The sequence below is a fragment of the Anastrepha ludens genome, chromosome 2 (genome assembly GCF_028408465.1).
Source record: "Anastrepha ludens isolate Willacy chromosome 2, idAnaLude1.1, whole genome shotgun sequence".
Classification (NCBI taxonomy): domain Eukaryota; kingdom Metazoa; phylum Arthropoda; class Insecta; order Diptera; family Tephritidae; genus Anastrepha; species Anastrepha ludens.
Genome location: NC_071498.1, coordinates 105682425 through 105700277, shown reverse-complemented (window position 1 = coordinate 105700277; position 17853 = coordinate 105682425). Strand labels below are relative to the sequence as shown.

Here is a 17853-nt window from a genome sequence, read left to right as displayed (position 1 = left end):
AAATTTACCATAATTAGGTTAAACTACCAGATGAAAATAATGACAACAAAGAAAATGTGGAAATTATTGAATTAGGTAATAAAGTTCTTGAAAAGTCAGAGTCAAATCAAAATCTTAAGCCAGAGATAGATAAGTCCTCCGAAAAGTCATACAATTCAGATAAGTCGTTCAAATCGGCCGCTTCGACAAATGCCCAATTTTCCGTCCCGCCACCTACTAAAGCTGACATAGAGAAATTAGAGCAAATTACTGGGCGCCGATTCAGCGCTGAAATTGAGGCAATCAATGAAAAATTGCATCGTCTCAACAGCGTTGTGAAAATGAGCAGAGATCTTGAAACTATAGCAAAAGAAAATTTAGTAAAGAGCGACATACTCAAAAAATTGACTATGAAAGAAAAATGGTTATCGGACAGTTCTGTTGGCAACTCGAATCCATTAGCACCCAAATCGACATTTGAAAACCGTTTTACACCAAAACAAGATGCCTTAAAAGAGCAGCAAAATAATGCAGAAGATGTCGAGGTAAATGTGAATGGCGTTGAAGCAAAAGTTCAAAAACCTGCTGCTAATTCAGTTGAAACGATTTTAAATAATATAAAAACCGAAATTAAATCTGAAACTAACAGCAATGCGGCCAAAAGTGATATTCAAACACCTATTGTAACACCCTTATCACATAAAGCTACTTCACCGGAGGAGGTATTGGAGAGTTTAAAAGCAGAGATTAAGACTGCTTCCCTCAATCGTACGGGTAGCCTTAAAAGGCAACAACTTAGTCCAACTGCCAGTCCTGGTGCTAGTAAAAAGCCCAGTGCAAGTAACAGTCGTTCCAACAGTTTCAAAAATAAGACTTCAGCCATTTCCAAAGACCCAAACAAAAGCGGCGAAATCAGTCGCACAAACAGTCTAAAGCGTTCCGAGAAATTTACCTCAAAGGATGAAGTAATTGGAAATGATAGTCGCATGCAAATACAAAATATACTGGGCCTAGTGAAGAGTGTCGATAATAAGAGTGAACAAGACTCAAGTAAAGATAAACCTATTGGCGCTAATAAGTCAAATTCAGATATCGGTAAATTGCTTTATGATGCAGAGAGTAAATTCTCACCGAAGGTCGATAGGCGCTTGATGCAGGAGAAATTGAAAGAGATCGAGACAAAGAGCTTTTCGGGCACAATGGACGCCATAAAATCACAAATGGTTGTGCCAACAATTAGTTCGCAAGCAAATCCATCTGTCGATCTGTCCAAATACTTTCCAGACCAGAAACAACAGAAATCGAATGCCATTTCGGTTAATAAAAACCAGAAGAATCTAAAAGATGTTGATTTAGGCAAATATTTCCCTAGCAGTCCCACACCCCCACGTCGCAGTGCCGTAGTCACTGTGGCAGATAAGTTGAAGAAATCGCAAACGGAAAACGCTATTGCGCCTGCCGCAGTTGCATCCACAGATGCAAGTGCTTCTATTAGCAGTATGACAAATAAGGGAAATGGAAAAAAATCTCCGGCGATTGGGCCCAGACGCCAAGCTTCACTAGGAAATGCTGCATTTAGTTTGCGTGATCATCAATTGGACGGCGCGGTTGATTTGACGAAGAAGAAGACGCCTATTCTGGTCAGTAAAAGTGAAGTGGTCAAAAATGGTCAAACGGCGGTCAAGACCACAGCAGCAACGGCGACACTGACGAAGAAGGGTAACGTTAAGATCGTCAAGAAAATTGTGCCTAAAAAGAAGGTGGTGACCTCGACAAAGAAAAACCACGGCACACAAGATCACAAATCTATCGTTCCACGTGATGAATCAGATCGTGTTCTGGATGAAATTCTGCAATCGACCGATCAGGAAATGCATTCGCCAAGCGCTGAGTACCTACAGCTGTTCAAGGAAGAAAAATCACCTAGTGAAGATATATCAGATAAAGTTGAGCAAATATTCCAAGAAACTGGGATCGATTTGGGCACACCCCAGCAGTCGCTCAACGAAAATAAAAGGAGATTATTGAAAACCAAATCACTGGGGGAGGGTGAATTCGAACGCTACCCGAAGGAGCAAAGTTTGCAGTACGATGAACAAGAAACTAAAGAAGATGGCGATCGACCAATTGGTGTGCAAGGGTTGCTTGCACGTTTTGAATCAATGAGTTCTATCAAATCCTCGGAACAATCGTTCAAACTGCGTCGGATGGAATCTACCACTAGCAATTTAAATAAGTCGCGTGAGTCACTCATTTCCCATGATTCTATAATTTCGCATGAATCAGACTCATTGAGTGATCTAGAGAAGACCATGGAATATTTAAGATCAGAATGGCGCAATGAGGCAACCAACTTTCTGCAAAAGAAACGAGATAATTTCTTTTCAAAGAAACGAGCCATTGAAGAGGAAGAGGCAGCTGCTATAGCGGAGGCTATGAAGAAAACGAAATACGATGATTTGCCAGTGCAATATCGTGAATCAAAATTCGCCAAGTTTTTCGGCATTAAAACCAAATCTCCCGAAAAACTGAAAGCGCCAACAAAAAAGAAATCGCCGGAGAAAAAAAGTGTTACAACTACGCCAATGAAAAAAGTAGTGAAAAATGGTGCAACGGCGAAGAAGTCACCATCGCCAGTTAAGGACCTGAATAAAGCATCTGAAATGAAAACGAAAACATCGTCTAATTTGCAACTTAATGCGAAGGATACTAAACAAAAGTCTCCTTCGCCAATAAAAAATCAGAATAAAACTCTTGACAATCTAGAGAATACCACAAAAGGAGCTCCAAAGCAAACAAAAATTACAAAGAAGGCAATATCTCCACCTAAAAATCAAATGGAGGACTTCGAGATGAACTTATTAGTGGAGAAAGGTAGTAAAACGAACACAGCGCGCCAATTGTCACCGAATAATGCCCCAAATATTATTGAAGATGCAGCACCTATCGAGTCAAAGAACAACGCAGACATCACTTCGAATGAGCCCAGTCCAATGACCGATACTGCTACTACACCAACTACGCAGTCCAAAACATTGTCACGACAAAACTCTGACAACTTAGATATTCAAGCACCGCTAACTCCACCTTTGAAAAAGCGTCCGCTGGTTGAAGACATACGAAATTTACCGAAAACCGGTTGCGACAAATCGCTAAGTAATTCACGACGTAATTCCCAAACCAGCTTACATTCACGCCGTTGCTCAGATGCCTCTCTGCAGGATAAGCTAGACAGCGACGTTGCAAAGTTAACGAAAAGTTCGTCAAAGGAATCAAATAGAAATGTAGATGAACTGTTCCAAAATATTGTAGAACGTTTGGCAAGTAAAAATATAGAGCGCAATCCTAGTGCGGAAGAGGAGTGTGACTCGCTCTGCACATCTATTAGCAAAAGTCCTAGTGTTGCACCGACCACAGTGCGCATGCGTGGCTCCTCAGAGGATGAAAGCATTGAAAAGTTGTTCAGTCAGTTCTCTGACGAAATGCTTGTAAATGTGGAATTTGATTCAAATGATGAGATAGTGGCCATTACACCACGCCTGCCACTGGAAAGTCAAACCGAGGAGGATAACGATTTTGTCGATAGACTTGAGTCATTGGAAAAGGACGAAGTTTCTGCTGCTGACTTTGCGCCAGTTAAAATTGAAAAAGTGTGTTCTGAAAGCGCCCAAAGTGAGAGTAAAACTGATAATGAGCACAAAAATATAAAATCAGCGGAGACGCAAGGCTTGCATGAATCTGGAGCTGTTCAAAAACCTTTCACCAGTGCCCCTGCTGCCAGAGCTGGACCACTAACACTGGAAAGTATACAATCAATGCTCTATATGGATCCAAAAGAAACACCTTTCCCAGTCCGACCGCAACGCAGACAAAAAAGCACCTCATCTTCTAGCGAAGCATCGGCACCCATTGCACCACAACGCATTAAACATAAATTAGCAAAATTATGCCCCGATAATATGCCACCATCGGTGCAGGATTTGATGCAAACAGCATTCACAAAAAGTTTGACCGCCGAACTTGCAGCAAATGGTGGCATTTCATTACATAAATTCCCACGCAACATATCCGAAGATGAATTGGAAGATGCGAAGTTGGAGGAAAATATAGAGTGTAAGGAAAAGGAACGGAAAGGAAATCAATATCAAAATAAGTCCACGACAGTAATGAATGTAAACCCAGTTATTGAAAAAGAGAACATTGTACAGAGGGCACAAACTTCTTCTGATAATGAGCTACAATTTGCAATCAGTAAAAATTGGAAAAGTATGAACGATGAAGAGATTACTGCTGTGCAGAGTAGTGAAAATTTTGAGATCCATAAACCTTCTAATGCTGAACATATGTCGCCACAGTCATCAGTGGACCAAATTACTAACAATAATAATTCTTCCATGCAGCAAAATTTATCACAGCCGTTGAATGCAAACGGTTCTCCAGTAGAAGTGTGCACATCTGCTAAACGAAAGCTTCCACAAGCACTAATTTGCGAAGTTTATACTCCTTCCAGAGAACCTTCTGGCACTGTGGTATCCAGTAATGACTTAAATACTTTAGTCAAAGAGCCTGCAGCCGTAGGTCGAAAACATTCAGAAGCTTCAGTTGATGCAACAAGGAGCTCTCTGTTAGGATCTCCAGTAGCGCAGCGAAAGTTTTCACAAACCTCAATAAATGAGAAAATAGCTCTAGCTCAGGAATCTTCTAATGCGGTACGAAGACCATCACAAGCATCTATCAAGGAACAACTTACCACACCCACAGACACTCCATTATTACAACGTAAAATGTCCCAAACCTCAATCCCCGACAAATCTTTAACTACCAATGAGTCGCCAGTTATGCCGCGAAAGTTATCGCAAGTTTCGAATGTAGTCATCAGTGACTCCCCATTGATGCAGTGGAGATTATCACAAGCTTTAGCTAATACAGAAACCTCAACTCCGTCATCTGACCATGAAAATCTCGTAGATCAGGCAGAACATTTAGAGCCACAGACCTTATTGAATACATCTTTGCATCCCGCAAAAGAAAGTCTAAATGACACGCTGAATGTACGACCCTCCAGTAAAGGTAGAAGTAAAGAGCGATCTTTGGAATGGGATATGACCAAAATACTGGGAAGTCCCATGCCACGTCGGAAATTTGTGCATGCCGAACGTCGTGGTGTCGAAGATGCTAGAATTAAAGACGTTTCGCCAACAAGTTCGATAAAAATGCTCAATAATCTTTCTTCCAACAGCAGTGATTCCGAAGAACGTCGTATAATTGAAGATTTCGAAATGGAAAGACGTCAGGCTTTGATACAGCGTGACAAAGATTACCAAGAGTTAACGAAAAAAGAAAAAGAAAATAAAACTATACAGAAAGAAAAGAAAACAAACGAAATTAAAGTCAGCAGTAGGAACAATTCTAAAGGCAATACTCCACTACCAACGCCGCGTAGCTCGCGCCGCGGCACACAAGATAGCATTAGCACACAAAGAGAGGGCACACCGCCAAACTTCAAGAAGCTTTCAATTCCATCAGAATCTGAAGATCTGCCCTCGCTCAGTTCTCGTTGTAGCTCATTTGCACTTATCGAGCTCATGAGTAACGGGGAGGCGAGAGAAGCGCCGTTACCACAAAAGCTAAAAATACCTACAAAACCGCAGCCCATAATTGTGCCAGATATTTCAGAACCCATAGCCGAAGTATTTCAAAATCGGCCGTGGCCTAAGCCGGAGCTTTCACCAGAAATTGATACGAGCGAATCTCCCGATACAGTAATTGAGATCAAATGCACGGAAACAGCACCAAAATCACCAGTACCCGAGGTGTTTCGCAATCGCAAATGGCCTGATGGCAACACGATATTTGATGAAACGGATGGGAAACACTCCGACGATCAGGACTCGCTCAGAGAAATCTCAAGGAATAGAAAGAAATTTAGAAAATTACAATCACACTCACCCCAATCGAGTCGCCGACATAGACTAACTGCCGATGAGCTTAATGATCATAAGTCCACTTCAAGGTCGATCTCAGATTTACGCAATGATTCGCCAAACACCAACTCGATGTATGATTCTGAACACTCATTCAATCTTGGTGTACCTTCATCTCGTTCGAGTGCCGAAAACTCCATATCGCATACATCGACCAGTGAAGCACCAAAGCGCCCGATGCGACACATACCAGTTGGCCAAACCTCTGAGCAATCGATAGATGCCAGCACGCGCATGTTGCTAGACCGTAGCAAACGCTTGCATAATCGTAAAAGTGAGTTCATCAATGAACGTGCCGCCGAACGAAATCCCTATTTACGTAATACAGTCAGAACAGAGCGTCTGGAACGTGAGGCACTCGAGGCGGCAGAAGATGAGCTAGATTGTTATCGGCCAAGTGGTTATAGAGCCAAACAGCTGACACGTTTTCCAACATCGCGAGCGCTCGGACGCGAGCGGCCGATTAGTCATTACAATTACACACCTACCTATAATACAGACTACGGACTGAGCAATAGACGCCTGTATGGCACCGCAACATTGCCTACAAGTACTTCTTCATTGGACTATAATCCATATCTAAGCAGTGGCAGTCTGGGTTATGGCAGTTCCATTGGACGCAGCATGCATTTCAACGACTACCCCAAACGTAGTCCTTCGCGCCATCGCGAGCGGGAACACTCCAAAGAATCGTGCGTGATAACTTAAAAGAAATACATATGCATTCGTTTTATTTTGTAAAATGAACTAAATTTCCATTTAACAGTAGATTTTGGAGATATTAACATGATGATTAAAACGTACAAAAACAAAAGGAAAGCGGAAAACCTCAAAAGAAATTAACTCCGTATACACACCTATACTTTATATAGTCTACACACATATATAAATTGAGAAAAAATATTAAAAATATACATGTATACTAATAAGAAATTTAAAAAAAAAGTAATTATATGATAAACATCAAACAAAAAATACGAATGGTGTGAAACCAACGCCATATTGAATTCTACACGAAATTACTACTCACAATTATCAAAAATTAGAAATAAAAAACGCACCAAAACATTAAAACATTAGCTATTTTAATTGAAAAACATAAAAAACATAAACAAAAATAAACAACCAAAACATCTGTCTAAATGCCCGTACGTACGACCTCCCAACGACCAACCAACGTACCAAGCAACCAACAGCCACTCAACCAAAAACGTCTGCCTAACCGCCCGCCAGCTTGTTTACGCTCGGTGTGCCTAAAAAACAAACAAAAAAATTTAAAATGAAAAACATCCTTGAATGCGGTTAACAAAACTCTCTCCCACATTTCAAATTTTAAGACGGGAAGGAATTGAGAAAGCTAAAAAATTATAAAGCGCTAAAGAGAGAATTGATTGAGTCATAATGCTCAACGGGTACGATCTTTGAAGGTAAAAAAGAACTAATACTTAACCCTCCCAAGCAAATCCGCTTCGGCGTTCAAGCGTGTGTTACACATACAAATATTAACTGCCTTTAAAATAATTGCCTTTGTTCGCTCGCTATACGAGAGATGCTCACTCGAATATCGCTCGTATTAACGCGAAACGTGAATTGTTTACTGACCTATGACCTTAAAGTCGCTGTCAACGTTACTTTTCTTGCGCTTGCTGCATTTCATGCTAATAACAGTTTGTAATAAATAAATTAAAAGTATTGACTTATTCGTATATTTAACTGAAGAACTCCTCAAGCATAATATTCGTGTCCATTTGTGCTGTGCCTTTTTGGATCGTACCTTATTGCAGATTGTTGTGTAAAGAAATTAAAAATCATCGTTGATATCGTTCGTTTTGCATGTCGAATCCATTTGCTTCAAACTCACCACACCATCCGAACTAAAATCAACTTAATTGCAAATAAAAATACCAGAAGGGAAATGCCAACTATTAATTAATGCGCCTTTTACTTACTGCATTGTTTTGTTAAGACTGTTTTTTAGTACAAAATATCTACAATATTTATTTTTATATTTGTTGAATTTTGTTTCTTCCATCAGTTCGAAAACAATTTTAATAGTAATATATAATTCAAAAAGCATTAAAACACCATTATATTTTGCAGGTTCAAAGCGAATCGGAGTCTTCTTCTCCCGAGGAGGTTGAGCTCAATTCTGCCACGGAGATATCTACTGATTCGGAATTCGACCATGACGAATTAACTCGTGATACCCCAAAGATTCTCATTGATGACACTCACCTTAGGAAGCCAACGAAAGTTCAAGTAAGTTGCACGCCGTTTTCACATACAACGATGCAACTACATATGTTTCTTAACTAATATTCATTGCAGGTAAAATCTACTGTTATTGCATCGACCGCCGGCCAACGACATCACGTACCATCTACAAATAATACGCACAATTTAAGAGGCAGTTATCTGCAGAAGTATCAAGTAAATCCACCACAACCCCAATTCAAGCCTCTTGTTCAAGTTGATCCCACACTCTTAACGAAAACCCGCGCGCCCTTACAAAATCCGCGTCCAGGCGACTATCTGCTCAATAAAACGGCCAGTACCGAGGGTATCGCTTCGAAGAAAAGTTTAGAACTTAAAAAACGTTATCTACTTGGTGAACAAGGCAACGGCAATAAGATCCAAAAATCCGGTTCTACTTCTGTACTCGACTCTCGCATACGCAGTTTCCAATCGAATATATCCGAATGTCAGAAGTTGCTGAATCCTGGTAGCGGCATCTCTCCTAGCATGAAGACTTTTCTGGACCGTACGAAACTGGGCGAAAATGCAAACAACGATTTAATGCGCTCAGCTACCACAAATATATTGAACGATCTAAAGGTTGAGATTACTATACAGAAAGCTTCATCCACTGCCTCGACGGACAATGAGAAGGAGAACGTTTTTGTAAATAGCAAAAATGAGCTTAATAAAGGCATGGAATATTCAGAGACTGTTAATGCAGTTGTGCTTGAGGCCGCAAACAAAAAATCGCCTTCAACGCCAACTAACAATCACACTATAATGGGCACAATAGATTTAGTTTCGCCGGATAAAGAAAAGCCTGTGCCAATCATAGATTTAACCAATGTAGACACACCAACGAGAACATCGGAATCGAATATCGATTTCATCCAGAATATAAGAGTTGATAATGAGGAGATGAAATTTAACTCGCCTGAAAACAATGATGCACTACTCACTGCCGATAGTAATAAGATTATAGATCTTACCAGCGAATCACCAGTGAAAAGCGATAAAACTATTATAGAAGAGTTGAAGCCGGATGTTTCGAAGGATGTAAAGGAGAGTATACCTGATATATTGGGACATATTGGTCAGGAAGTCAAACCAGACCGTAAGGTGTCAACATTGCACCAAACAGAAGATCAACAACACCTCTTAAGTCACTCTTGCGATGAGGAGAAAATGGATTCACCCGAAAAATTGGAAGAACAATTCGAAAATGATACATTGCAAATACAAGTGCCGAATATACCGTGGAGTACACGTAAGACAAACACTATGTCATCAACAACGGGTTCTAGTTGCACTTCAAACTCATCAAGCATTGAAGATATACAACACTATATACTGGAATCAACGACTAGTCCGGATACCCAAACCGGTGGCCTGGCAATTGGTCATCAAGTGCCACGCGTAGAAATACATGACACTTCGGGAACGCTTATGCAAATCGATAGTCTAATGATAATTGATGGCAAATATATTGGCGATCCAGATGATTTGAAATACATGGAAATACCTGAAGGTGTGCTTGTGCCAGAAACGCCTACAGTTAAGACAACGGAGATTGAGGATGAGAACGAAGCTGATATGGAGCCAGTTACGGCCACACCAGAGCCAGTCGAATGCACAGTGATCGAGACCAATAAAAATAGGCTTGATGTAGACGAAGAATCCGAGCAGATGACGGAGGTAGAGGAATTAATACCGCCATTACCTGAGCGTGGACCGCCAATTCCTGAGCGTGGGCCGCCAAACATGAAAACAGTCAACCTCAAATTCGATACCAAAAATGATAATAAAGTAGAAAGCCTTAAAAATCTTCCTCTAATAGTCGACCAAATTGTGGAGCACACAAAAGCTGTTAAACCAGTTACATTAAATTTGAATAGCGCTCAAATCTCACCAAACACACCCACAACACCAACTGCCGCTACAGCGATTGCTATTTTGCCTCGCACACCAACATCGCCGCTAGTGGATAGTGATATAACACCCACGGGTGACTTGATGTCACGTGGTTCCGATTCAGAAACCGAACTCACCGGCACTGGCCAAGTTCTGACCGAAACGGAGCTGTCCGATTGGACGGCAGACGATTGCATTTCCGAGAATTTTGTCGATATGGAATTCGTGCTAAACTCTAACAAGGGTACTATTAAACGCAATAAAAAGGAGAAAAAGCGGATGTCAGTTGCTTCGAAATTGCCCAGCACAATTGAAATGCTGGGAGAGATTACTAAAACAGCGCCAGTTGCTGAATTCGAGGGCATACTGAAGTCGATCGACATTGATGATATCGAATTCATGGATACCGGATCGGAGGGTTCATGTGCGGAGGCGTATTCTGCTACCAATGCAGCGCTGTTGCATAACTGTGGATACATGGAGTTTATTGAAACGACGACGCCAAAGCCAATACCCACGCACAAAACGAATCCATCCATCTACACAAATAGTAGCCAAAAGCCTTTGGCGACCAAACGCGATGAGAAACTTGGTATAGATTACATTGAACAGGGTGCATGCGTCTTGCAAAGTAGCAACCACGACCATGATCTGCTTAAGACTCCTGTGAACGAGGATCCACATTTAGTCGCTTCGTTATCGGAAAAATCGCAAGCTACTGGTCCGCCATCACTTATGACTCAATCGCTCACCGATTCAAGCACATTGAACGATTTAGAGGACGATAGCATCTTTTCAGCAACACCAAATTCACAAATCCAGCTTTCGACTGCCAACACGGCTAAAACCACAACAGAAGAGAGCGAAGCACTGACCGTTGTCACCAGTCCGTTGGATTCTTCATCACCAAAGGCACTAGATGTGCACAACAGTTCTTATATTGGAGGCAAAATTGCTGTATTGACGGCTGGTTCTACGCCCAGCAGCTCTGATAAGAATCCAAAAACCTCGCAGTCAACGTGCACTACAGCGAGTACTTCTACTGCCTCATCGAGCAAAGCCACACCTCCGAATTGCTTGTCACAAGAAATTCCTGCTCCATCACTATTGTTGGGTACCAACACTTCAGCGGTAGGAACGGCAGCACCAACATCAGCAACTGCGCCCAAGGCGGCACCGCGCAAACCCTCAAATGAGCTATCGTATGAGGAGTGCGTACGTGCGTTACAACAGAAGATTACACAAATCAGCACTGGTCGTGATTCAGATGTACGCAAACAAAAGCGAAAGAGCTCCAAGGGTGAAATGCCTGTCGGCAATGTACAAACTGTGATAGAACCAACACCATCCAAGCTGCAACTCACCGAATCGGAGAACACAACTGCAAATGCAACTGTAACCACAACTGCAACTGCCAGTCCTTCCACAGCGGCTGCACAAATCCACAAGGTACCTGAAATTCCTACATTGACCCGCAAACTAGAAGAGATCACTAAGGAGCGCACCAAACAGAAGGACCTGATACATGACTTGGTCATGGACAAACTACAATCGAAGAAGCAATTGAATGCCGAAAAGCGTTTGCACCGCAGTCGTCAGCGCACGATGCTTACAAGCGGTTACGCAAGCGGTTCTAGTCTAAGTCCTACACCGAAACTCGCGGCGGCAACAACGACCAGTGACACCAATTGTACCAGCCGTGCACACTATCACGAATCTACAGCAGCAACGCCGACTACAGTGAATGCCACAGAAGAGAGTGTAGCTACTGTGAATTTCAGAGAAAGCATCCCGCTACAAAAGTCTTCGACATATGTATCTGCCTACGGTATGACAGGTAACTCGCCGACGCGTATTATTGCCTATCAGCAACGACCATTTAGCGAACACTTGGACACTGAACAGTTTGACGCCTTCGAAAGGTATAAACTGACTAAGACTCCTTCGTTTTCATATGTGCTACCCACCCAATCAAATAAGTCAACACTGAAGGACGAAAATGTGTATAAATTTGCAGCACCCATAGCACCGGGGCGTCACAATCGCACTCAAAAACCTGTGATAGCCACACAAAGTGTTGAGAGCTCATTTTCGGTATCGACAGAAAATTTACGCTCCGAAGCACGTGCACGTGCACGTCTCAAATCGAACACCGAGCTCGGTCTTAGTCCAGAGGAGAAAATGCAATTACTTCGCCAACGACTGCATCTCGAACATATAGATGCGAAAAATAGCGTAACTACGCCCTTGCAGTCTCAAGTGCCGATTAAATCGCCGAAAGAAATGGATCGCGATCGCCGACTAAGCGCATCGAAGAGTGTCAACGATTTAGTATATATGGCAAGCAAACCGACTGAATTGTCTACCGATGTAAATTCTAACACTAAGTCAGCGACCGGTGTGACTGCCGATTTTACATCCGACCCCAATTTACTGCTCTCTTCAACATCCATACCATCCAGCGGTGGCAGCGCCAGCGCTAGCAATAAAGCGACAAAAGGCAAATCTAGTCGTAGACAGAAAGATCCGGAACGTCGTAAAAGCCTAATACAATCATTGTCCAGCTTCTTTCATAAGGAAAAGAAGGACACTGGTGGCAACAATGGTGGTGGTAGCGCAACTAGTGTACTTGGCTCTGCTCAGTCAGAGCGTCCGGGAGCTAGTGGCAACAATAGCATAGCAGCTTCGGGTGGCGCTGATATGGGTGTATTTAGCCGCTTCCGTATATCTCCGAAAACTAAGGAGAAATCCAAGGTTAGTACACAGTTTACTCTCTGCTCTTGAGCCTCTTGTAGTGTTGTCTGATGCGTGCTTGTGCTTGTATGTGTGCGTATATACTATCACATGATGCCAATACTCGCAGCTAACTGATGTTGTCTGTGGATTTGGTAGGCATGCTTGGTGCTGGACTGATATTCATTTGTGTGTGTGATGTCAAATAAATAAAATTATTGCAGGCCTACATGCGTTTATGTTAAACAATCTTAATTCGATAAAAACTAAATCGTTTAAAATTAAACCAATGAGTTGTTGGAAGGAAATAGTCTAGTAAATGTTTTGTTTTAAATATCATATTAGGGTGAATTAGCAGGTACGAATTATTTTTAAAATTTAAAAAATCCTTAATGGAAAAATTTTACCGTCTTCATTTAATGTCGCAATAGTACGTCGAATTGTGTCCTCATTGAATTAGGATTGTTTATCTAAAGGCTTGGCATTGCACAAATACATGTACGAAATATTAACTAATTTACTTAACAAAATATTTGATAGTGTATTTGTAAATAGGCATGTGGGTGAAAGTAAATAATTTATTGTTGGATGTGCATTAGGCTGAAGTAATTTTTTCGCGGCGAAGAATTGGTAACATAGCATATACCAGCTACTAAGCTCGCTGGTCTAATGAGTGCATCCCCAATAATTGTGGTGTCTGCAGTTGTTGCTAATCACCGGGCGTTTGTGCTTCTCAGAATCGCTTGACAACGGCACTCAATGGAAGATTGAAGCCATTTCTCAACTAATTGCATGCGCCGTCAGATCCGTCACATTTTACAGCATGCCAAATTCTTAAAAAGACTATAGAGACTCTAAATCAATACTCAGTTATAACAGGCCTAAATTTTGTCGCTTTATTGATCTCGACGCGGTTAAAACAGGAGGCTAGAGAGTTGACTTACCTGTAAGAGAAACAAAGTACCTCCGGGAAACTTTGAAATAGTACTCGCGTAACATATTAACTTAATTTGGGTTGTAGATTACGGATTTGTGTGGCGATTTCCTTGATCATGTCATTTTTACAAAATATTTGGATTTGAAATTGTATCTTGTCGGTGATCGCTGTGAATGAAAAAAATCACAAAGACAAAACTAAAAGAAGGCCGTCCAACTATAGACACCTTTGGATCTACTTGTAAAAAAAATTTACAATTTAATTTTTTCATGCTTTGAATTTCTGTTTCCGAATTAATATAATATTTTGCATTGGCTATATTGAAAATATTTGTGAAACAACATTAAGACGCATGCCACAAATACAAGGAGGAGCTCGGCAAACACCCAAAAAAAGGGTGTAAGCTCCAATTATATATGTTAGAAAATCATTCTATCTTCCTTTTTTGTTTTTGGGTTACAATTGATTTCTAACAACTGCGACCTTTTTCAATTAAAAAATAATCGGTAAATTGCATTCCAAGGCATTCCAAACATAAAATCGAAGTATTTTGAGAAAATAACATGACCCAGGAAAACGCATCACCCAAAATTAAGTTCACATGTTTCGAGGTGTTTATATAATATTTACATAGGTATGTCTTTTTAGCCTCCCTAGAGTGTTATACTCATAAATAGAAAGTAAAATTATATAAAGATGTCTGTTTGCTTTATCCCTACTTCGCTCAAAGACAGATTTAATTTTTTCGCGCGCTTTTTGTACAAGGTGGCGCAAAATTAATATCAATTTTATTTATGAATAACTTTGTTTTACTAAATAAAAAAATTATTTCAATTGATGGAAATCTTTATTTTGATCCCTCCATTGCTGGTCAGTTTGCATACTGCAGCTGTCTAGTTCACAAGTGTCCAAAGTATACATCTTCCGATAGGATCATTAATTTTGCACCGCCTTGTACCTACTATATATTGTCAACTTCAGCTTAATGCACGTACACACATATGTAAGTGTTTATATCCAATACCTCTTAACGCCATGCCATATTTTCTATTCTTCGTATTTTACTTTACATATTTTTGGTATCTTACATACATACATTTATTGTCATAATAGTAGTTTAACCTAAGAATTTCGTTTTTCCAGTCATGCTTCGATGTCAGGACTATCGGGTTTGGTGTAAGCTTAGCCTTCATTTTACTAAGTTGTTTCTCTTTGCTTCGCTTTATCACTTTCTTTTATATTTCTGGCTGGCTTAAACGCTTCGTTTCGAAAACTAACTTGAGAATTTTGAGCTCTTTTTCCTACCTAAAGTGAAAATGTGATCAAAAAAGGATCATTTCATAACGCCACTTATTGTAGAAAAGAATGTAAAGATAGAATTATTAATTCTTTCATATTTAACCCATTCACGGTTAGAATTTAATTAATATGCACTGAGTAGTATTAGTATTAGTCGCTATGTTTTTACTTGTTAATCTTATTAGATTAATTCCCATCGTTCAAATATTTCAGATTTTGATAAATGATGTTTTATACAAGGTGGCGCAAAATTAATCATCCATTTTGGTTTTAAATAACTTTTTTACTAAATAAAGTAGAACGGATTTTGGGCGATGGAAATATTTGTATTGACCTTTACGCGCTACATTGCTTGTCTTTTTATACTGCAACTCTCTCTCTCTCTAGTTCACAAGTGTCAAATATGATTGAAAAACGCCACCATTTGCAGAAGTTATAATTCTTCCATTAGGGTGACTAATTTTGAGCCACCTTGTAGTTACTTATTATATTTCAATAATTTTTGAATCGTATTTAATAAAAAAGTTGTCGACACTTTTTTACCCTAGCAATTAAATTTTATTGAAATGCAACAGCGTTATTGAATTTATTAAACTTCTGTCTTCTCTGTTAAGGTGACATTAGAGGCTTTTTTCAGGTTAATTAGTTTATAAATATGTATGTATTATAGAAAAGTATTGAGTTTAAAAATAGAAAGATGTTATATTTTAAAATTTTTTTCTTAGTAAAGAATAAAAAATAGTAGTACAGTTATTCTTGAAAATATAGCACTTCAGTAGTCACAACTTTTTCCTATTATTCCAGTAGCTTACGGATTACGTATCCGCCGAATGGGCTTTACTTGTGTTGGGTTCCCTGTAGACTTTAAATATCAAATGATCGCTTGCTTCCCAGCAGGTAATAGCAAGCCTCCCCGTTGTTTTCCGGCCTCAAAAATTTTCCCATAAAAACCATCTGCCATTCAAAAGCGACATAAAACTGTCTTTCATTCGCAGCAGAATACCAGCGCACACCAGAAATAAAAGGAAAATCACGACCAAAAACTAAATATTTGTCCTCAACAGCGAATAATCAATAACTGAGGAATGAGACTTTCTATTTTAATGTTGTGTAAACGACCTGAGAAGCATATGAGCAAGCGTTGTATTGCTGAAAGATCACTTTGCTGTGACTTTACTCGTTTTCCCCTTAACACTCCGCTCAAACGGATTCCATATATACAATAGCAAAATTCTGCTACGGATTCATCAAATTTCGATTTCAAAGCGTGCTGTAAGACCTTAACGATATTCTATTGCTCTTAGCTCCATGCTTCATCGCCAATTGCGACGCGATGCAAATAATTCTTCCAATTTTACCAAGGCTTTCTTTTAAACCATGGGAAATATTTATATTACTAGGTTACGTTTAATGAATCTGCTTATACCTATTTCTAATAAATAAATAAATAAATAAATAAGTAAATGAATCTGCAAGTTATTGTTTCATCTGATACGAATCTTCATCCAGTAGTGTCACCAACTTTTTCATCCTGCCAGGATACTCTTGATTTTCCCCATCGAAATCATCAATTTTGTACCGACCCTAGCCCCACTATAAGTTTTTAAAATCATTCGTCACACTTGGCAGTATATAAGTACTTATATATTTTTTTTTGAATCGAATTGAATTGAATTGAGGGCAAAAATCAATACATAACACATAGGCTGAAAAGTCCCGGGCGTAACAAAGAAAACACGTTTTTTTTTTTATTCAAAACTAGTAATTTCCATCAAGAACAACGCAATCATTCCAGCGCCGCTTTAACATTTCACTACCATTTCTGTAGAACGATTTATCTTTTGCCTCAAAATACACCTCAGTTTCAGCGATAACCTCTTCATTCAAGCGAAATTTCTTACCTGCGAGCATTTTTAGGTCTGCGAACAGCCATTAGTTGCTAGGAACCAAATCTGGTGAATACGCTGGATGTGGGAACAATTCGTAGTTCAATTCATGTAGTTTTGCTATGATTTTGATTCATCAACACGTTCTTGTTTTTGGTCAACAGGGAGCAAACTGGGCCCCCATTTTGAACAGAGCTTTTATATAGTCAAACACTCATGTAATATAAAGCCAACACGTTCTTTTAATATCTTTACGATGTCATCTAACTCACGCAACTTCACTTTTTGATCATTCAAAACGACTTTGTGGATTTTTTTGATGTTTGCTGGTGTTACCGTCTTATTTGGGCGTCCACTGGGTTGTGTATAATTGGTGTCTCTACGACGACATTTGAAATCAGCAAACTATCGTTTTACTGTTTTTTCTGATGAAGGGGAGTCCCCATAACACTTTTCAAGCGATTGATTCGCTTGAACGGTATATTTGCCCATCAAGAAGCAGTAAAACACGAAGTTCTTTTTGATCCATTGTTTTGAAAATAACAAAAGTAGCGTCACTCTTAGCACAATAACTCACGAACTAATAAATAGAATATCATGAAATGACAGCTGTCTTTTTAGGGTTAGTACTTACTGAAAAATAGATTATTGCAATAAAACTAGTGCCATCTATGAGTTAGACCCGGCACTTTTCAGCCCGGGTGCTATACGTAATCTGGACTTATTTTACTCAACTAACTTATGAAAAAAATACTGAGTATCTACCTACTCATTCGACTGAATAACTTATTTAGCTTTATAATTATTATCTTCTAGCGTACAGTTATTTAGTGCGTAAGGAAATGGGGTTTTGCTTCCTTATTTCGAAAACCGTAGCGTGAAGAGT

At 39.8% G+C, this 17853-nt stretch overlaps 1 protein-coding gene across 24 annotated transcripts in view; it reads left to right on the top strand.

Annotated features, from left to right (window-relative positions):
• The window catches only part of LOC128855034 (F-actin-monooxygenase Mical), a 205449-nt gene that overhangs the window by 159943 nt on the left and 27653 nt on the right, over positions 1-17853 (top strand). For 15 of the 24 annotated variants that reach the window (XR_008453672.1, XR_008453669.1, XR_008453670.1 and 12 more), the window contains 3 exons: positions 18-6655; positions 6730-7390; positions 8064-8154. Coding sequence is in view for 8 of the 24 variants with exons in the window: in XM_054089605.1 (XP_053945580.1) it covers positions 8064-8222; positions 8292-12866; positions 14926-14958 (4767 nt within the window). In the remaining 16 variants the exon portion in view is untranslated. Of the gene's footprint in view, positions 1-17; positions 6656-6729; positions 7391-8063; positions 8223-8291; positions 12867-14925; positions 14959-17853 lie in introns of those variants that run through there. The other 9 variants (XM_054089605.1, XM_054089603.1, XM_054089613.1 and 6 more) reach the window with 3 other exon arrangements.